Source organism: Ahaetulla prasina, chromosome 8 (genome assembly GCF_028640845.1).
Source record: "Ahaetulla prasina isolate Xishuangbanna chromosome 8, ASM2864084v1, whole genome shotgun sequence".
Taxonomy (NCBI): domain Eukaryota; kingdom Metazoa; phylum Chordata; class Lepidosauria; order Squamata; family Colubridae; genus Ahaetulla; species Ahaetulla prasina.
In genome coordinates this window covers 26688778-26711709 of record NC_080546.1, presented here as the reverse complement: position 1 = coordinate 26711709, position 22932 = coordinate 26688778, and the positions used below count along the sequence as shown (strand labels likewise).

Here is a 22932-nt window from a genome sequence, read left to right as displayed (position 1 = left end):
ATATTTTCACAGCCCTTTTTTTGATTCTTGCAGTATACAGGTCCTCAATGGAAGGCAGGTGGGTAGCAATTGCTTTTTCTGCAATTCTAATTATCCTCTGAAGTCTGTATCTGTCTTGTTGGGTTGCAGAACGAAACCAGACAGTTATAGAGGTGCAGGTTCATCTAATCAAAATATGTAAAACTAACACATCTTATCTCAGAGGTTGATAACTTCCCAAAATCTGCAGACCAGTGTAATAGGTGTTGAGAACCCTACAATGGGTGTAGATTTATTTGTCCACCCTCCTCCTTGTTTTTCTTGGTAGAATATGTGTTTGTGTGCATTGAAAACGATGTTAAAACAACAGCAAGAGTGCTTAAAATGCTTCAATTTTCAGGGCTGCTGTCGGTTTCTATCTCTGTATCTAGTTAACTGGAAGAGAGCGGTTTTATCCAAAATAAACCTGTGACTGTTTTGGAGTAAAACTGACCTTTTCTTGCCTTTACAGCTGGGATTTCACGTTTGCGTGATACATACCTTTTCTGACCTCGTTATGAAAGTCATGTGAGCAGAATCTATCCTGTGAATCTTTTGTGAATCCAAAAGACATTATTTAATCCAAATGGGGAGAGATGCAAAGTGCCATTAAAAGTACAGTTGTTCTGTCTCATAAGATACCACACTGTAATCACAGCAACTTAGTAAGGGGGATGGCCCGGCAGTTGAAATCTGCTATGTAGAATACCTTTTCACACAGTATTGTGAAGTCTTTGGCCTCCACTATTCCCTTTGAGGTTCTCTTGACAGTCTCATTTTATTCATATTTATAACAACATAAGGTTGAATGCTGAAAAGTCACACCCCTCTGCAATGTGTTGCCCAAGGCAATTTCTTTGAATCATGTTGTGGTGTGGCTGACAATAAGCTGTGAAAGTCTACCAGTGTAAAGAGCACTAGGTTCCAGATGTGTTGTCCCACCAGGGCTGTGTAGTCAGGCTCATCAAAATACATTTGCTACGATTAATTCCACTAAGATTTATTTAATACCATGTTGTTACCTGTGTTCCAATTTCAGAAAGTTTTCTTCAGCTGTGAGGATTAGGTTTTCCTATACCACACTGTTGAGGAAACTGATTTTTAAATGCAGAAGATTTTTTTGTTGTTGTGATGCTAGTTTACTGATACCTTTGGCTATTTCTTCAGGGTGTACGGTTTTCAGATGGAGGCTTGGATGTTACTGCTTTAAATGTATCAGACTTGATGTACGTTTTATTGTTCCTTATAGGTAAAAAGAACTTTGAAACTATTTCTAAATATTTGCCTGAAGTTCAATGAAAAAAGTGTATGTGTGTCTATAGTTATTATATATGATACCCTGCGTGCTTTTCTGACCTTTTCATTTAAGTGAGGGGAAATCACATTTAACAAGATCTGTGAAAAGATCTTGTATAAGATATTTGGTCTAAAACAAGAAGTCTTATACTATATAGCAGTGTTGGTTAAACTTTTTAGCACTGAGTGCCAAAATGGGAGCACATGCGCTCGCGTGCCAGAAACTGGGAGAGCAGCCTCCCAGTACACATGTGGGTGCCGGGTGGCTGCTCTTCCAGTTTCTGGGGCATGTGTCCACACCAGCCACCTGATCTCCTGGTTTCTGGCGCACTGTGTGTATGAAGACCAGCTGGCCGGTGTGCATGTGCACACTGGAAACCAAAAGAACAGCTGCCCACTGCACGCATGCACACTGGGTGGCTACTCTCCCGTTTTCTGCGCTTTCGCGCAAGTGAAGACCAGCTGGCCGGTGCACCGGAACTCAGAAGAGCAACAGGGGATGGTTCGCGTGCCCAGAGAGATGGTTCTGAATGCCACTTCCGGCAGGCGTGCCATAGATTCACCATCACGGCTATATAGGGATTTTTAATGTCTTTAATGCAGGTGATTGAAATAAATTTATGGGAAACAAGAACCAATGTAGTGCATTCCTGCCATTTATTTTTGAGTATGTACTTGTGCATATACTGTTATTATCAGTGCATATCTGAAACACACAGATCTTTTTCTGGGTGTTATTTATTTATAAAAAAAGTAATTAGTAGTTTCCATGGACTTAGACAACAACCCTGCCTTTGAGCTATGCTTATCTCATTTATTTTATACAAATCATAGGCAACCAGTTCCCTGTGATCCTTGACAATATTAAATGAGCACTTTAAAAATTCTTTATACTATACAAATAATCATGCTATTTTAAATAAAACCTATACAGAAGAACATCAGTTCAAACAGATGTTTGTGTTGGTGTGAGTGTGTAAATTGCAGGATAACTTCAGCTATTATAGGCATTATTAAATAGAACAAATAAAAGGAATTACAATAATTTGATAATAAGAGTTCCATGTCTGAATTGGTATGCTATGATTTGTTCTGGGTCAATACAGAAAGTCCCTATTTCCCCAAGTCTTTAGTGTTGTACAGATATAATGGCATAATAACTTAAAAAGAGTCTAGTCAGTTGCTAACTGGGAATTCTGGCGCTTGTGAACCTAGTACATTTGAAGGGCAACAGGTTGGCTGCTATATATTTGAACAGCATATTAAAAAGATGGGTGGGATGTATTGTTTTTCAATATAAGTTATAGGAATTATTCATAATACAGCCTTTAAAGATATACATTAGAATGTGCTTATTTCATTCAAAATAGCCTCCCCCTCTCTTTAGTATTATTTTTATTTTTATTTATTTTATTTTGTCACAACAATATATGTAGGTATCATACAAAAAGATTATATAGTAAATAAACACATATATGAGTAAATATAAGGAGGTATAAGCATATATATAGGAAGAAGAAAAGAAAAACAATAGGACAGGAACGGTAGGCACGTTTGTGCGCTTATGCACGCCCCTTATGGTCCTCTTAGGAATGGGGTGAGGTCAATAGTAGAAAGTTTTTGGATAAAACTTTTAGGATTATGGGAAGAGACCACAGAGTCAGGTAAAGTATTCCAAGCACTGATGATTCTGTTACAGAAGTCATATTTTCTGCAATCTAGATTAAAGCGGTTGACATTAAGTTTAAATCTATTAGTTGCTCTAGTATTATTGCAATTAAAGCTGAAGTAGTCTTTAACAGGAAGGACATTACAATAGATGATTCTGTGAGTTAAACTTAGGTCTTGTCGAAGGCGACGGAGTTCCAAGTTTTCTAAGCCTAGGATTTCAAGTCTGGTGGGATAGGGTATTTTATTGTTTTCAGAGGAATGGAGAACTCTTCTTGTAAAATATTTCTGGACACGTTCAATTGTATTGATGTCAGAGATGTGGTGAGGGTTCCAAACTGGTGAGCTGTATTCTAGAATTGGTCTGGCAAATGTTTTATATACTCTGGTTAGTAGTGTGGTGTTTTGGAAAAGAAGCTACATAAAATTAGGTTTACAACTCTTAGAGCTTTTTTGCTATGTAGTTGCAGTGGGCTTTGGCACTTAGATCATTTGACATGAAAACTCCAAGGTCTTTAACGGGATGGGGTCGTCTGTAAGGTAATGTCCATCTAGTATGTACTTAGTTTTGGGTTCTTTTTCCTATATGTAAGACTGAGCATTTGCTGGTTGAAATTTGGAGCTGCCAATTTTAGACCAAGCAGTTAGATGATCAAGGTCGTTTTGAATGATAGAAGTACTGTCTGTGGTGTTAAATAGTTTGAAATCATCAGCAAAGAGAACACAATTACTTGAGATATGGTCACAAAGATCATTAATGTATAGTATAAAGAGTGTTGGTCCAAGGACGCTGCCTTGAGGAACGCCACTCTTGACAGGAACAGGATTTGATAAAGCATTGCCAATTTTGACCACTTGTTGTCTGTTAGACAGAAAAGCAGATATCCATTTGTGGAGGGGTCCTGAGATGCCATAGGATGTTAGTTTTAGGAGAAGTTTATCGTGTACTACTGAGTCAAAAGCTTTGCAGAAGTCTATGTAGATTGCATCTATTGATTTGCCTTGATCTAGATTTGAAGTCCATATGTTTTTGCAGTGGAGAAGTTGTAAGTTACATGTTAATTTTTCCTGAAACCAAATTGTTTGTTGGAGAGTAGGTTGTTAGTTTCTAAGTGTGAGGTAATGGATTGGTTGATGATAGATTCCATGACTTTGCAGGTGACGCAGCAAAGGGAGATCGGTCTGTAGTTTTCGACTAAGCTGGGGTCTCCTTTTTTGAAGATAGGGATGACTGTGGCTAGTGACCAAAGTTTGGGAAGAGAACTGGTAGTGAAAGCTTTATCAAAGATAATACTTAGGGTTCTGCTATATTAATGGAAAGTTTTTTTAAGAAGTATGCACATAGTCCATCGGGTCCAATAGAAAGCGATGGTTTTAAGTTGTGAAGAGCTTTTCCAACGTTGTCTTCTGTGAAATCTATATGAGTTAAATCATCATAGTCATTGCTGGTTCGTTTGTGGAATGTCGGATATGTGTTATCGGAGTTAACAAAAACTGAGCCAAAGAAAATGTTGAAGAGGTTTGCTTTGACTGTTTCGTCATTGCATTCTTTGTTGTTAGAATCTTTTAGTGGTGGGATGGATCTTGAGTCTTTAAGTTTATTGTTGACAAAATTATAAAAGGCACAATTGGAATTTGTGCAGAAGGTTCTCTTCTTGCTTGGTGTGGTAATTTGTGCATTCAGTTTTATTTGGTTGCATATGTTTCTGTAGCGGTTTTGAAATTTGTAACATAGCCTTTTTGTTTCTTTTCCAGAGGATTTTTTTGATTGAAGCTTTTTATTGATATGGGTAGTTTGTTTTCTTGGTCAAGCTAGTCATTTGTGGTACATTTAGTTTAATGACTCTATTGATTACAAGTAGGAAGACTCTATAGTGGTCTTCAGCGGTTATGCAGGTTGCAAACAGATTTTGCCAGTCCAGAAATGAAAGATCGTTGTTTATAAGGTCGTAATTGGCTTTTTTGAAGTTGTAGTTGGGAGTACTGTTGTTATGACGATTTAAGTATGGACGTATATTGAGACGAAAATCAATCATGCAGTGGTCACTGTTGGAAAAAGGTTCTTTAATTTGTAGTCCGTAAATTGAGTTTGAATTGTTGCAGAAGATGAGGTCAAGGCAGTTGTTGAGTCTTGTATTGTTAGTTACAAGTTGTTCAAGACCTAGGTTTGTAACAGCGTTGTATAGTGTAGTATGGATTGGGTCAGTTGAACATTCATTAGTTGTCCAGTTAATGAGAGGTAGATTTAGGTCACCCAGGAAGATGAGAGGATATGGGCAAGAGGTAGCCCATGTTAGCATTGAGGTTAGCATATTTGCATGGGTAATGTCATAGTCAGGGTTCTGTAGCATAGTAAGAATCAAGAGTAGTGTCAAGGGATAGGTCGCATACTATAGTTTCAGGAAAAGAGTTTATGTGCTACTTGGATATTTTTTAGATTCAGTGACTTTTTGTAAAAGATAGCCACTCCACCACCTCTTCGGTTTTCACGATCTGATCGATAGACTTGATATTCTTTGTTTGAGATAATGGAGTCAGGAAGGGATGAGTTCAGCCATGTTTCACAAACAAAAATGATATCAAATGTGCCACTGTTTAATAAGAGGATAAATTCAGGTAATTTGTTGACTATGCTTCTTGCATTTATCAATTTGCATTTGAGATCTGAAGTGATTGGTGTTGAAGAGGTAAGGGGCGTGCATACCTAGTTTTGGATGTTAGTAGGTTGGGGGTTGTGTACAACAGATGGTTGTATAGATGGTTGGATGGTAGTTTGGTTGTTTGGATGGCTGGTTGATTGGATGGCTGGTTGAGTGGATTGTTGGGTGGCTGTTTGGATGGCTGCTTGGATGGCTGGTTGGATGGCTGCTTGGATGGCTGCTTGGATGGCTGCTTGGATTGTTGGTTGGATGGCTGTTGGTTGAATGGCTGGTAAGATGGTTGGTTGAATGGGTGGTAGGGTGATGGGTACTTGATTGAATACTGGGATGGCTGGTTGATTGTTATGGGTGATGGGGGGTTTGGAGGTGATTTTTTGATTGTAGGTTTTATTTTTTATGCAATCAGCACGGTAGTCGATGTATAGGTTGGATTCACCATTGTCTTGTCTTCTTTTAAGTTCTGTGCGAAGTTCACGAGAACGTATCCGTTGTAGAAAGGATAGATCAGGACGTGATCTAAGTTTACTGTAGGTAGGGTTGGATTTAGCAATTGAGTTTATAGTATAGATGAATTTGCGTTTACTGTCCTCATTTATGCATGTGACTCTACAAAATCTTGGTGCTGTTGACCCATCGCTGTTTTTATATTCTGGTCCATCTCTGGAGACAGCAATTATTTCATTTGGGAAGATGGTTGATGAGTTATAATTTCCAATGATGTTGTGAATCTTATTGATATCTGGTTCGTTAGTGTTTTCAAGTCCAAATAATATTGCATTATTTATTTTTTGTCCTCTCTCCATTGCATCTCTGATTAGTTGGTTAGTAGTTATTTGATGTTTAGGTTGTGTTGTATTAATTTGTTGTCTAGGTTGAGTTGTAGGTTGTGTATTAGGTTGTGTATTTTGTGATGATAGATGAGTTTGGAAGAGATTTGGATCATTTGAGTTTTCATTTTTTAGTGTTGAAATTTGTTTTATCAAGTTTGTGAAACTTTGTTCAATAACTGATAAAAAAATTTTTTCTAAGTTTTGTTCTGTATTTTGTATTCTTTTTTCTAGGTTTTGTTCAATAGCTTGTAATCTTTTATCTAAGTTTTGTTCAATAGTTATTAATCTTGCTTCTAAGATTTTATCAGCGTTGGATTTTCTGGCTGGCATACTGATAATCTTTCTTATTCCTTTGTTTTATTTCACACTCTTTCCATTTTTTGTAATGATTAAGTATCTGTCACTTAATCAATTATCTTTAATTTTATATATCTCTCTTTAACTTTAAATGGTAATCAATTTGGCAGTTGCTATGGTAATGGGGAGTCACTATGGTAACAGTGAGATTTGGCGGGAAATTTAAAATGGTGAGATTAGATGGTTGAAGAAGCTTCTTTAAAGGAGGCCGTAATGGCAGGAGATTCAAAAATTCAATAGAGGCTGGAAGACTGGAATCTCCTAGGAACTCACCAGTGGTCCTGCAGCAGTCCTGCCAATTGGGGGATAGGTGGTTTTTAATTCTTTTAAATCCTGGTTGTTTAGAGATGATGCAAATGCTGCTGGGCTTATTTCTCCTTGGTGGGGAATTTAAAATTAGAAGCAGTGAGGAAGGGCGATGATGGAGGGCGGCGATGGAAGCGGCGCGACTCGCGGCAGCGGCAGTCTCGGGGCTGGCGGTGGCTTTGACGGCACAAGCGGCAGCGGCAGTCTCGGGGCTGGCGGCGGCTCCGGCGGCACAAGCATAAGTAAGGAGTGTGTATATGTGTGTGCGTGTGTCTGTGCGTGTCCTCATTATCCGACAAAAAACAAGTGTTCCTGGACATATCAAGTTGCTATCTTCCTGACTGTCATTTTAAAAATAAAAGTATTACATATTAAAAACTAATAATTGACTTAGTGGATTTATTATGAAGTTTAGGACTTGAAAATGTTAACACCAAATGTAATTCCAATAGTTCTTAAAAAAAATCTGAGTTATATAGCATTGACGCACAAATAACAAAATGCTATTTTATTATTAAGTTTACTGTGGCTGTTATTATATTCGTTATACCAGGGGTCTCCAACCTTGATCCCTTTAAGACTTATGAACTTCAACTCCCAGAGCCCCTGGGAGTTGAAGTCCACATGTCTTAAAGGGACCAAGGTTGGAGACCCCTGCATTATACTCCCCAAATTTTCTTCCCCTAAAGAAAGGGTTTTGTTTTCTTTCCATTTCTCATGTCTTTAGAATATCCATATGTATCTATAGGTATTTTGTACTGTGTTTTTCCTTTGTTTCCACCGTACCTGGTTGCTCCTGGTTCCTCATCTAAAAAGTGAAATGATAATTAATTTAATAATGGGAAACCAGAAAGACCAAAGATTGCTGGATCATTGACTGTACCATGGACAGGGTTTGTGTCAAAAAAGTAGAGGTGCAGGCCATGGTCAAAAACAAAAAAGACAAGTCATTTGCATGTATCCTTTCAACCCTCTTATAAGTCAGGGTCATATGGAAATCATAGGCTCCACCCTTAAAGAGTTCACCAACATTTTCTTCTGCTTCTTTAAATAACTTTTGGGTGTGTTCATCAGCGTGAATGAAACTGACAAAGCAGGGAGGGGAAGTATAACACCACCATATATGCTTGCCGGATATCAAGTCACTTGATAGTGATATGGGCAGTATATAAATAAAGTAAATAAATAATAATACAAATACTTGTGGATATGCCGAAAATTTTAAGTGCCAAAATGCACCCCCAAAATTGGCTTATTCATAGATAGGCTTATTTGCAAGTATATAGAGCAATATATTTTTAAAGGACACTTATTTCCCATATATTTTTCCCATATATTTTTGCAGATCAGCCAATTCACAGATAAGCAGACCCTTGAATTTTTAACCAAAATACCATGAAAAATGCAGGTTGGCTTATCTGTGCATGGCATATTTTTCATGGTATTTTGGTTCACATTTCAAGGGTAAGCTCATCCACAAATGGGCTTATTCGTGAGTATATATGGTAATTATGATGTATTGCTACTGCATCTTTTTCTCTGAATTGTGGTAGACAAAGACATAAACCCAAATCACTTTGCCAATATTAGAGCCTATGTCGGAATGTAGTTCCAATACAGCTTCCTTTGATTTCTACCTTCAGGGAAGATGCCCTTTTTTGTTAAAATGGAAAAACAAAGGCAAAAAAATAGAGCAATCTTTCTCAACTTGGCATCTCTGGATGACAGGGGACTGCAAATTACAATCCCAGCACATCTGGAAGATTGCAGGCTGGGGAAGGCTGACAGAATCAGCGGCTTAAAGGTTATCAAGATCACATTGTGCTAAATTTTCTAGAATGCCCACACTTTGCAATGTAACTGAACAGCAGGATTATTGAGGAATCCTTTGGGGGACAAGCCCGCTGTTTGTCAGTATCTGCACCTGCAGAACACGGAAGGCTGTGTTAAACAATGCTGATCAATTCCAATTTTATTCCTGGTTTCCCTCCCCCTCACTTCCAGAGGAATCTTTCCTGTCACTCAGGATAATGATCCCTCTGCAAGCATAGCCCAGAAGCCAGAAACTAACTGAAATCTCATCAAGACTTTGATTCCTTAGCGGGGATTGGTAAATTTATACAACCAGGAAACTGGGACACCTTCACATCCCATGTTGGTTTGCTCGGCCACCAAAGTGGGTAGATTTTCTTCTCCTTTCAGTTTTTAGAATCTGACATTTTACTGGAAAAATCCAATAATTTGATGGCATGAATTGAGTTTAAATGACCTCATTGCTTCCCCCCCCCCTTTTTTCCTCTGAATCTAGACTTTTACTGGTGTTACTTTTAAACTGAGAATCAGAAAAGAAAGCTATGTTCAGTTTCAAGACCAAGAGTTTTGTTATTATTAATAATAAACTCTGCAGAGTTTTGGAGATGCTGTGTGTCTGTTCCACATTGTGTGTATGTGTATGTATGTGTATCTACGTGCATGGTGCTAAAATAAAAAGGGCCTTTATGTATTTAATTGGGTGCAAAAATTCAGTCTGCAAAACAAACACTCTAATACTAGCCTTTTTTCTCTTAGAAGCAAGTCCCTTTTATTACTGTGAATAGCGTAACCTTGTAGAGACCCATATGGAATTCAACTTCTTAACTAACTTATTCTAGTTTCTAGATGAAAATAAAGAATGGCAACCAATTCTCAACCAGCCAAATAATAAATCAGGACAGTTGCAGTATGCAGCAGAGCAGCTATTTTAAGCTGTGCTCTCTTGCAGCTGTTATGTGGAAAAGCTGTATCCGTGCTGTATGGAGTTTCATCCACAACTCCCTAACTTTAGACTAGTTTGAAACCCTGTCTTTCATCTTTCTCGTGTGTCTAGCCCAGGGGTCTGCAAACTTGGCTCTTTTAAGACTTGTGGACTTCAATGCCCAGAGTTCCTCAGCCACTCTGGGAGTTGAAGTCCACAAGTCTTAAAAGAGCCAAGTTTGCAGACCCCTGGCCTTTCTATTTATCAAATCTAGTCAATGAGTTAATGGGTGTGTCCAGAAATCCTAGCACTTTGCATTTCTTAGCTATTTTGACCATCTTTCCCTAAGACAGTGATGGTGAACTGTTTAGACACCAAGTGCCCAAACTATGCGCATGCCCAAACTGAAAGGTACATGCACGGACATGTGCGTGGATATGCAAGCATGTGCGCATGCACAGAAATGTGCGTGCATGCACAGTCGTGCAAACATGTGCAAACATGCAAACATGCGAATGCACGGACATGTGCTCAGACGTGCACAGACATGTGCCCATGCGCAGCAGAGACCCAAAGACCAGTGGCCGGCGGGAGGCGGGGCTTCCCAACACCGACAGTATGGCAAGAGGTAAGATCTTTTTCTTTCGTGAGCTTCTGTTTCATCGTTTGCAGGGAAACAGAAGCTCATAAAAGAAATGCCACGGAAATCGGGGCGACGGCACACGTGCCAACAGAGAGGACTCTGCGTGCCAACCTCTGACACATGTGCCATAGGTTTGCCATCATGGCCCTAAAACATTGTTCTTAAGGTGAGAAAAAGGATTGGAGAAACAGTGGGAAGACACAGGGGGCACATTTTAACATCTAGAAGCACTGTAAATCATCTGTATACAGAAAAGAAAATTACTGAAATTGCAGATTAACAATCTCTGAAACTTTGTCCTGGATAAAGGATTTTTGTCTGTATCTTTTGGATCATAGTGTAGCTTCCTTTAGCCTGATATGTGGATATTAGATTTGTTAGACCACATTCCTTTTGGTTGTGTGGCTAAAGTTCATGGAAATTCAGTCATATAGAACCTTTTATAAGCTAGTACTATTTGTGTGTACTGTATTTCTAGTCTTATAATCCCTCCGCTAGATGGAAGGCAATTCTAGGTACTGCACCACAATGGTTCTTAACGAGGGTGTTACAATAAGACTTATAATTCCTCTTGTTGATAATAAGCCTAGATTTCATGAAGCTCTTACAACACATCAGAGCTTAAACAGACAACATAGCTGAAAAGTTTCCAGCTGTCACTTGTGTTCTCCAAGCCGCTGCTTGAAATTGAGGGTGCATTACCAAGAGCTAGCAGGTCCTGCTGCGTTCCCACAACTTGCTGGTTCTAGTTTGTTGAAGAAAAAAAGAAAAAGAGATGGGAAACTAAGAATTTACCATGCAAAAAAAGTCTTGGCAACTGTGGTCCTTTGGCTTTGCTGTTCTTGAGAGAATCCCAATGGACGAAGCTTACCTTTTTAAAAAAGGAAGCAAAAAATGAGCAACATTGTTTTTGTGGGATAGTTTTGTTCAGTCTAACTCTTCATTCCACTGCCAGGAGTTTGATCCTGACTGGCTCAAAGTTGTCTCCCATCCTTCTGAGGTCAGTAAAATGAGGACCCAGGTTGTTGGGAGCATTATGCTGACTCTGTAAACCACTTAGAGAGCTCTATAAAGCACTGTAAAGCAGTATTATAAGTATATTGCTATGAACACTATCACAGATGATTCTGTAGGATCAATTTGTGGCTGAAGAACAAGTAATACTATAATTTTCCTGAATATCTCTTATGAGTGGCTGCTGAAGAAGAGCATTGCCAAGTTCTTACACAACATTCATACATTGTACTGGAGCCTGAGCAACAAAGCTTCCTATTATATTGTGTCCATGTTATTATCCTGTAATTATTGCTGCCCACACGAATAAACAGTGAAAATCATTTGATATCAGCCCATTTTGTGGGAGTCAGACTACCTTTGAAAGATTAAATTCTCAGTTTGGGAGTACGTCTGGCAGAATGTTGATTCCAGAAGTTCTATGACTCAATTTAGATCAGGCCTGTCAAACTGACGGCCCATAGGCCGGATGTGTCATGCATAGGCCATGCCCACCCCGGCTCCGCAAAGGCAAAAAACATTGTGATACGTCATGATAGTTCACGTGACACAATTGACTTTGATACCTGTGATTTAGACTAACTAGCTCAATTTCTGAGAAGACTAAAATAGCCATAATACATATGCTTCAGGTCTTTTAAAACTGAAGTAAAAATGGCAATGGAAAATCTCTTCTGTTCTGCCAAAAAAACTATATGGACATGTTTATAAATGCATCAAGAGTTTAGTTTGACTGTAGGAAGGTTTACCTTTACTATAGCATGCTTTGCATAGATTTGTCTAAAAGAGAGTAGAAATTTAAGTTAGCATAAAATGCATATTTGAGAGACTTCACTGATTCCAGAGTTTTGTAGCGTGGTGTCCCATTAGTTGGACCAACTAATTTACCTTTAGTTCACACAGTAAATGAATTATCCTGCAAGTTATTCTTGTGATATGCAAAGTAATATTAGCAGAAAATGCAACTTCTTTTATGGCAGAATATGAAACTTCTTATCATAAGAGTTATATATATTCTTCTGCCAGTTTATGTTCTTGGCAGAAGATTATTCTATATTTGGTAAGTTTTAATTGTTTCTTTGGAAGTTTTCTTACAATATAGAATTATGAATGAAGTTTACATTTCTTATTTTTTTTACTAAGGAGACTAAATTAACTGTTTCTATTTTGGAAGTAGAAAAATGAGAATAAATCCTTTAAGAACTTTTAAAGAAACCCTGTCATTAGTTTATCACATATTGCATTAAGGAGTAGACACGTGTGTTTCTTTTAACTTCCTAGCTTTATTCAGACATAATGCATACGTATACTTTGGTAATGTAATGTCCCTGAGCCTATTACAAACTTCCCCAACCAGCATACCCTTCATAACTATTTGAACTTAAACTTCCAGGGTTATAGACATGCTAACGGGAATCCTTGGAATGGAGATTTTCATCTTTTATGAGTACTTATGTTGCAGAAAGTTGACCTGAAGAACTTTTGGCTCAAGCACTTTTCCATCCTTTTTTCATTCTCTTTCATGATTTCCTGCTATCTAATCTTGATTTGTCGTTGATTAAAATTGTACTTTAAAGAAAGCAGCAGGAATGCACTGGAAGAAAGGGCCCAGCAATCCAAAATTCCTCCTCAGTTTTTTAATACGTTTTAAGTTCAGTTGATTTTAAAGAGGAAAATATATAAAATAATGACTTACGAATTAGTGATGAGAGTGGGAATTTGCTTTATTAAGATAACATCCTCTGATGTTGGTTCTCTGGGGAATCAATGAAGCACCACATGTCCAAAAAGGAATGTTGATTTTTGAAACCTCTATTTAAAAGTTTAAGTTACACATACTGAGAGATTTATTAAAATACTTTTTGTGGGATGCCATCTTCAATAAGTTTAACTAATAGTGCAATCTTACATGAATTTATTCTGAGATAAGCTCTTTTTAAATCAGTAGGAATTATTTTGCATTCTAATTGTTTTCATTTGTAAGTTGATATAAACATCATCAAAGATTTTAGAAATAATCTACTATATTTATTTTTTATTTATTTATTTATTTATTTTATTTTGTCACAACAATATATGTAGGTATCATACAAAAAGATTATATAGTATATAAACACATATATGAGTAAATATAAGGAGGTATAAGCATATATATAGGAAGAAGAAAAGAAAAAACAATAGGACAGGAACGGTAGGCACGTTTGTACGCTTATGCACGCCCCTTATGGTCCTCTTAGGAATGGAGTGAGGTCAATAATTCTGCTTGTTTAAGTATTCTGTTGCAAATTACTGCATATTCATCTTCTCCAAGGTATTTTCTAGGTAAGGTGACTTAAGAGTTGCAAATATGAGACACAAGAGGCTAAAGTTGGAATTTTTCTTTCCACCTCAACCATTGAAGAGATCTAGTTAAGAAGTTCAAAACTCTCTAATGAGAATTTATTCAGAACAAAAAACCTTCGATCTTCCAAATGTTGCTGACCATGTGGACTTGATCAAACAGGATAGGTATTTTGCCAACATTTAGAAGCCTTCAGCTTCCCTATCTAATTGGCAACATTATTGGAATTTCATTATTAGAGAGATCAGGCTCAGACTTATATCCACTATTTGGTCTATGACTCAGATAGAACAAATATCTACCCACTCTTCTGGATGCAGAATTTCCAACACAATGTACAACTTGTTTTGTGGTCTTTCATTGTGATGGTAATACTCTTCCTAATACTGTGTTACAGCTCCATTCCAGAGGAAATGTCCATCTAATACCTTGTCCCACTTAATTCAGTACGGATATTCTATTGCCCTCCTCCTTCCTAAGAAGGAACTGAGGAAGGTGTACTCAAACATATCTGAAAAATACTGGGGTAAGTTAGTCTGCAGTCATAAAAGAGAGTATGTCTTTTGCACATAACGTGTGGGTTCTGTTTATTATACCCTCACAGTGTAAATTAAAAAAAAGTAGTTTAGGAATAGGATGTAGAAGATCAAAGTTCTGCCCCATTTATATCAGGCACTGTGTTCAGTCCACGTTAAAAATGGGCAGGGCTTCCATCACCCAGTCACAGCAGCACATTTTGGTGCTGTTGATTGTTATATTACAGGGGTCTCCAACCTGGGCAACTTTAAGACTTGTAGACTTCAACTCCCAGAATTCCTCAGCCAGCCTTGCTTTGCTCTCTACACATAGCAGTTATCATGTAGTACGAAACAATATTGGCAGTTAAGCCAATCAGGAGAAACAAAGCTGTACATAGATAGCAAGTGAGGGCCTCTTATACTTGGCAACCAGTAGGAGAAAAGGAAGGGAATGTACAAAGCGTTTATCTTTGAGCACACAGCTAACTGAAAGGGATGCCATTTGGTATTTAGGATGAGGCAAAAGTTGCTTCTGGCAGCTAAAATCTTTCTGGCAGCTGAAGCCACATTTTGCTAGCTGATTTCAAGTGCTGCCAGCAGAGAGATCTGTCAAGAAGAGAGAGATGTCCCTCCTTCAAACATAGAGAAGATAAAGGATAAAGGGAAAGCCAAAGCACACCCCATCATTCACCTCAGAAGATACCTACAATGACATACAAAATTGCTCCAGGCTAAGGATAGTCCTATCAGTTTTCCACAAACTGGATTTAATGGAATCTTAAAAATTGCCCCAAAGCCCCCACCACTTTTGGACTTGGTACAAGATCAAGCAGCCAAATCACAGTTTAGTTCAAATGAACAAAGAGAAAGTCAGAGTGATATAGTGGCTAAAGTATTGGATTAGGAGTAGGCAGGGAATTTCAGTCACGGAATCTCCCTGGGACTTTAATCCAGGTGCTTTTGATCAGTTCAACCTACATTGCTGGGTTGCTCTGGGGAAGGATTGGACGACAGCTAGGAAAGATTAAAAAAACTATCAAATAAGTTAGAAGGATTTTTTGCTATAAAGCAGTGCCTTCCACCTGGCACCTTCAAGATGTCTTGGGACTAGCAATATGGCCTTTAACTGACTGAGAATTATAATATCAATGTACTTCTCCCAAATGGAAAAGCTATAGATTAATAGGAGAAAGTAAGTTCTGTGTACCTCTGAAATGAACTTTTGGGAGAGAAGATCACGCCTTGAATTTTTTCTTATTTTTCTTGCAAAAGTGAAGGAAAATGGATTAGAGATTTGGATGATTTTCTTTCTACTGGCAAAAAGCGAATTTTCACTGGTTTAATACTATTACTACTACTACTACTACTACTACTAATAATAATAATAATAAAAACTGCAAGTTTGGGGAAAAATATCTTTCAAGAGTGGTCTTATGTTGATTGTTTATATGTCATAACTCTTATTTTATTCAACTGTAAAGTATTGTTTGTTGTTTACTGTTGGGTAGATACTTGTGCCATTTTCTTTTTGTGTTCAAAATGTTTACCTCATTCTATTGTAGATTTGTGCCTGAATGTTCAGGTCAACCTAGCCTATCACTCATGGACTGATATAAATAATTGGTGCACCACTTAGGCCGCTATATCATTAGCTGATTCCAGTTGGTAAACTTTAGACTAACAGCTAAAACATACAATTCTGTTCCATGCTTATTTACCACTTGCTGTAATTGCCAATAGTTCACCCATTGATGTTTTAAAATCCAAAAAAGACATATAGTGCTAAAATGACTGTTTCTTTAAATCATTAATCATCAAGAAATACTGCATACAACTGGGACAATTAAAAGCACAATTGACATGTAAAAGAAAGCCAAAAACAAAACAATTAATAGAAACAGAAGAGCACATTTTACAATGCAATGGAAAGAAAGCTTAACTTGTTTTCTTGCTTCTTTTTTGTAGAGAACACCTGTTCCCAGCGCTGAAGCATTCCGATGGTTCTTTTAAGCAGTAGCATATCTTATTTTCAAGGCAGCCTGAAGTGAAAGGCAAGCTAAAGTCTTGTTTTAAGAAATCGCTTAGTCTACCACTGAAGAATATTGTTTTCATTTATGTATAGGGGTTTCCTCAAAGAAAAAAAAATCATGACGTAGAGTGGTCTCCAGGTAAGAGGGAAGACAGTACATTTGAAGAGGCTGTATCTGATGAAGCAGAACCTCCCCCCATTGAAATGCCTGAACATAAGATAGTGCTGTTTTATTTTCTGTCCCATCATATTCACCGTCTGACAGCATGTCCTGTTGTGTTTCATCTTGTTTAGACAAAGCTTCTGCCATTTCTTAGCAGCTGCATTCTGGGCATTAGTTCCTCAAGTCTTAAATGACATTCAGTTTCCTCTTGAAAGGCCCTCTTAGTAAGACAACACTCCCTATAAGAGAGCATTAACCAGCTTTTGAGGGCTACTGTCTTATCCGGAGACCACCATATCTGGGATCCTGACAATTGGCCAGTTTGCTCACATTCAGTACACCAATTCTTTTGTTGATGTAATTTAGCTATAACTAGTGAACTTGTTGTCTATTTTTAAAGTGGCTGTTAAAAACAAAATTATACTTTTGGGTAAACCCCTGCTATAAAATAATGTATCTTGACAAAGTACCATATCTCTACTTCATTTTTCCAATGATATGTGTTTTGGTACTGTAAACTGTACAGATAGCCGCTTGTATTTTGTGTGTTTAGACACGAGGAGACAATCACATCTGACCAACTATGGAGATTAACCCTTTGTTCACATCAATGTGTTTCTGCAAATTAAATCTGGAGCAATAAATTTAAGCATTAAGAATCTTCCTCATCTACCCCCCCCTTTTTTTTTTGTTGCCAGCTGTCCAGTATCATCATCAGCACCAGTTCAGGTGTATTCTTACTATACACTCTGCTATTACTACCTGGAGCAAAGTTGTTCAAAAAAAGATTTAATAATGTCTCTTTCAGATATTCCCAGGACACCGTGTTGTATGACAGGGAAGATACAGGCAGTAACAGTTAATCGTCATAAGCGTTATCTTATAGGAACAATTATGCTCGCCCATTGATTCAGAAAAGTTTAACAAAAGTCAGTAAACTGCACTTCCTATAAAATGGCTTTTAAAGCAGGGGTGGGCAACTGTGACCCCTTAATAACCTATGAACTTCAACTCCTGGGCTCAGGAATTCTGGGAGTTGAAGTTTACAGGTCATAAAGGGGCTCTAGCTGCCCACCTCTGATTTAAAGTAGAGACAGACATACAGTACAGTTTCAATGTTGCAGAGCTACAGCAGAATGGTTTGCTACACAAAATGAAAACAATTTCGTATGTTGAGAGGAACAGGAAATCTCTCAGTTAATGTATTTACTTTCTTCTAGAGGTAGGGATAGGGAATAATGGCTGTTTTATGACTTGTGGACTTCAACTCCCAGAATTCCTGAGCCAGCCATGCTGTTGAAGTCCACAAGTTATAAAGGGGAAATCATTCCCCATCTCTGTTCTAGAGGTTGCTTTATAGATCTTTTATTAGGGGAAAAAGATACCTGAAATTATTTTTCTCAATTTATAATATTTAGCTCTTAGACTAGTTTGTAAATGTAGGTGAGGTTACATCTTTTCTTCTGTCTCAAAGACATGAAACTCAGAATGTCTTTTAAGGTGTTCTCAAATGTTAGCACTTTTAATAGAATTGAAAGTTGAAAATAGATTGTGATCTTTTTCTCTTTACTCTGATCAGACATTTAATTTATTATTACCCTATTCAGAAATAACACATGAATGTGGGACAGTTAAAAAAAATCTCTATGTAGATTTCTTCATGACTATAGCCACCTCATCAAAATGTAGGCTTGCAAAATAGTTGATTGGCAGAAAAAAAGTGATAGGAGGAGTACGGTGTTAAGGGAATTGCATGGTTTCAATTGATCTAAAATGGATTTTGGGAAGCTAGAGAACTTGTTCAGGATTCTGCAATTTACCAGCAAATAATTTCTTTTTATAATTTTTTAAAAAAAAATCTGTATAACTTTTGTGATTGCCAGAAAGATGGGATTGAAAACAGACTGGCAGTTTACCAGAGTTTTAGAACATAGAACTTGTTGAATACACATTTCCAATTTTTATATTCTTTATTACTGACATTAACTTTCCCCAACATACTTTTGGGTATTTCATTTGTTCATAATAGCCCTGTCATATTTAACAATTGTAGATTTTTCTCATTACAACACATAATACATTGGTGAAGATATTTTTAATCCCATAATTTTAAGTACAGAAACAGGATCATATTGGACATCTATCCTTTCTGTGTGCAGTTCCTTATTGAGTCTTTATACTTATTTATTTATCTTTATTGCAGAAACTATATTCCAACGTTTCCCATTAGAAAAATACATGGTTCAAATATATGCAAAGCTTAGTACTTTGCAAAATTTATTCCACTTGTGGAACATCTTGTCACAGAATATGAAATGTTCATTGCATAATTCTAATGTACACAAAGATAGTAATAAGTTGAAATATCTACATAGCATTTTTCTTTCAGCAGTTTGTTATATTTTATTTTATCACAAAGCAAGCATGAAGATACTTTGGCCAGTAGCAAAGTATTACGATTTAAAAGGAGCAGAAAAGGCCATTACTATGAATCATTTCCCTCTCTGACTTGTTTTCAACAAATACCCTTTTTATCATTTTTACGACTGTTTAACTTAAAATAGAAATATTTGTGATCTAGCCGTAAGAGAATATCTGATTCTCCCCACCCCACCCCTATATAGCAAGCGCATGAGGTATAATATTGAGAAAGTGACATCTATGGAAATCCCATTGAAACTGCAGAATTTAGATATTCAAAAGATGCTCTTTAAATGCACAGATTTTTATGATTTACATCATGTTAATTTTTATAGGCAATTTTCATATTCTTTTTATAATGGTACTTTTTACCTTTTTGGAAAATCTTAGCTGAGTTTTCTATTGTTTGAATGAATGAATACAGTGTTTCTGTGAAGATCTGTTACTATATAAAAGAAAAGATTATTTATAACGCAAGGAAATTGTTTGAATGTTCTCAGTGAAGATACCTTAACTTTCAGAAGGGTTTTTACCTTTTCTTTGTTTTTTTCTTTTGACATGCAAACACATGCAAATACTTATATATGTACACACTGATTTGTGAAGGATTGGGAGAACGACCAAGAACTAGCAGGAATTGTTAGCAGAATAAAAATCGAACCAAGTTTGAGTGATATTAGAAGGGATTATATTTGGAAAAAATCTTTTAGATGATAGATAGTTCTAACCATATAATCACAGAAAATAATTAATTTTTACTGTGAGGCAATTAATTATATGACTATTTTATTCCTGATCTTATTTTCTTTAATATGTTCTGGCTACTATTCTTCAGGAAGCTTTAGGATACAGCCTCAAAGCTCTTAATCCCTAAAATTTGCACCTGATGTCTTCTTTGACCCATGCTTTTGTCTCCTGTGAGGTAAGCATTTGGCTCTTCAGATTGGCTACACCACAGAAACCAAGAGGTGTGCTCCAGCAGCTTTTACTCTTGGCCAAAGAGAGGATATTGGACTACATTTAGCATCTGCAACATTTGTGGTTGACATAATACAGAATATCCTGTGCAGTAGGTAGGCTTCCCAAAATACTCATAGGAATGTCCATTTGGGTAACATAGTACCCTTTCTTAGTTCTAAATCATCCTAGATGAGTTTTTTTTTCCCCATTCCAAAATGTTAGGATAATAACTTCATTATGCAACCTCATGACTTCAAGTACTTTGAACCTGAAATCAACATGATGGTTGTTTTTCCTTTTTGTTTTTTTTGTCATTTGAGGTTTTTCTGTGCTAATTATTGAGCAAAATTGAGTTATATGGGGCCATTCTTTCCCCTCCCCCATTCAAAATAAATAAATAAAAAGAAAACTAAGTTTCAATATCATAAATGCTGGAAACATCATTTGCCACCTCGGTGTTCAGCTAGCCTTGTTTTGAATAATTTTTGTTTCTACTGTTAAGAAGGAGGGGGACAAAAATATCAGTTTAGGTTCTTTTTGGTGTACAATGATTCATAGCAATGAACTTAACTGTTTAATATCCAGATGTTGCATGTATCAGTGTGCTTTTTTTCCTGGATTTTTTTCATTTTGATTTTTAGAAAGCTGATGAATTTGTATATTGTAATTGTGATTTTTTTTTACATGTCAAATCTGAATTGTTAAAAATATCAGTTGCATAAAAATATAAATACAATTACTTTGATTCCCACAAATTTCATTTAATTGGGTGGTAGAATTCTGCAGCTTTTATTAAAAAAAATCATTTCACTGAAACAGCATTTGTATGTCATTGTGCATTAAAGTATTTTGGTTGCAAACGTTTTGAAAAAAGAAATAAGTTTTCAGATTTTTTTCCTCTTTGTGTAATAACAAATTATTTGCAATGTTGATTATAGTTAAAGTTTTGAATCTTATTTGTGTTTACCACACAATGTCCTTAAGGGTGCAATCCTGAATGCAATTACTTGATGGTAAAATGTATTGAAATCAATGGAACTTCTAAGTAGATCTCAATAGGATATGCTGTAAATAATTTAAAAAATATATGATATGAAATGCAGTACCTTGTGGTAGAAAAGCAGGGTAAAATATTTTAAATAATAAATTTCATATTTTTGCCAGAGTACTCCTTTACTTTTGAAAAAGGGACAACTCTGCAGGAACCAGTGATGGAATTGCCAAGATTGTTACTCTACTGAAGTGAGAAAGGAAGCATAACATAATTTGTGCAGGAGTTCTGTGTCTGCCTAACAATATTGATATGCTCAGGATGTAGTCAACAGGATATACCTGAGTATCAGTTAAGCCAAATTGTACCATAGCCCAGGTAAACCTGTTCCATTATCCACAGACATTTCAAGAATGAATTAGTCATTTCTATAAGAGAAATAACATATTTCTTTTTGTGTTTCCTCCACTCCACCCCTTTAGGTACCTCATAAAATTAACTGTAAAAAGGAATCTTTAAATTGGCTATGTCTATAATGAATTAATAATAAGAAAAATAATTAAATGAATATTTTATCCAGGGTGAAATACATCCAACCAAATCAACAGTGGGCCTTTGATCATAGCTGGATGCATAGTGATACTGAAATTGTTGGTTATGTGTAACAGCTAAATGTTTCAGATATTGTTTTGATTAAATTTGGCAGTTTCACACTGAGGTCTGCTGTTTCCTGGTGCATAAAAGACACCTCAAATGTGAGAAAGTATTCCATATTCACAGTTACAGAGAAATAGGTTTACTTTTTTTTCTCGTGCGCAGAAACATAGACCACAAAAACATTCACCATTCACACTGTTCTCCTATTTCTGAACTGTGCAGTAATCTATTAAATTTTCTAATAGATCTTGTGTAAAGTGTATGTATGCTTGTGCAATTATGAAAAAGCAGTTTTGGAAAATGGTGTATTTATTTCAAATCACTAATGGGGCATGTACAAAACTGTATAAAAACATTCAATTTGCCCAGTAAAGTTGTTTTTGTGATATTTCTGTGTTGTTAAATAAAGGAATTTAGTACTCTAAAATCTCTTTTTTCTTCCACTGGACAGATTTGTTGTAAGGATCTTAAATAATCAACTTTATATTTTTTTGAGGGCCATCACAATAAAATAACTCAAAAGGGCCGCGGTGTGGCTCAGGCTGTAAGAAGCCTGTTATTAAACACAGTTGTCTGCAATTACTGCAGGTTCTAGTCCCACCAGGCCCAAGGTTGACTCAGCCTTCCATCCTTTATAAGGTAGGTAAAATGAGGACCCAGATTGTTGGGGGGGCAATAAGTTGACTTTGTATATAAATATACAAATAGAATGAGACTATTGCCTTACACAATGTAAGCCGCCCTGAGTCTTCGGAGAAGGGCAGGATATAAATGTAAATAAAAAAAAGGTTCATATCTAATTCAAAAAATGCAAGAAATCTGTGGTACAATATTTGTATAATATTTTTACTGTTTATTGGATTTGGGTGGATGTTTGCATCACCAAAAGTCTATAGAGATCCACTCATCCAGGTCATGGCTGTCTCAAAGGTGCTTTTTCAGGAGGCAACTGGACTTCCTTGTTTTTTCCTTGAAGACCTTTCGCTTCTCATCCAAGAAGCTTCTTCACTCCGACAGGAAAGTGGGGAATAGAAGGATTTATATTCCTTACAGATAGCTGGTCATTTGCCTCATTTGAGGGTCATTGAAGTACTTGGAGGTTTATCTGTGTCTTCTGGGTCACTGAGTAGTGCTCCTTGTTCCTGTGGTCTGCATTTTTTTCTCCGGAAATCCGTTCATACTCCCACACCATTCGAAAGTTGTTCATCCCAAATTGGATAGCTAAAAGTCTATATATTCTTGGTTATCCAGGTCATGATTGTCCCAAAGGTGCTTTTTCAGGAGACAACTGGACTTTCTTGTTTTTTCTTTGAAAGGTTTATTAAT

The 22932-nt window shown here is 36.7% G+C and overlaps 1 protein-coding gene across 1 annotated transcript in view; it reads left to right on the top strand.

The window, feature by feature from the left end:
* The window catches only part of CXXC4 (CXXC finger protein 4), a 65626-nt gene extending 43660 nt beyond the window's left edge, over nucleotides 1–21966 (top strand). Inside the window, exon 2 of the mRNA XM_058193413.1 lies at nucleotides 16351–21966. Coding sequence (XP_058049396.1) covers nucleotides 16351–16395 — 45 coding nt within the window. The 3' untranslated portion in view covers nucleotides 16396–21966. The remainder of the gene's footprint in view (nucleotides 1–16350) is intronic.
* The last annotated feature ends 966 nt before the right edge of the window (nucleotides 21967–22932 follow it).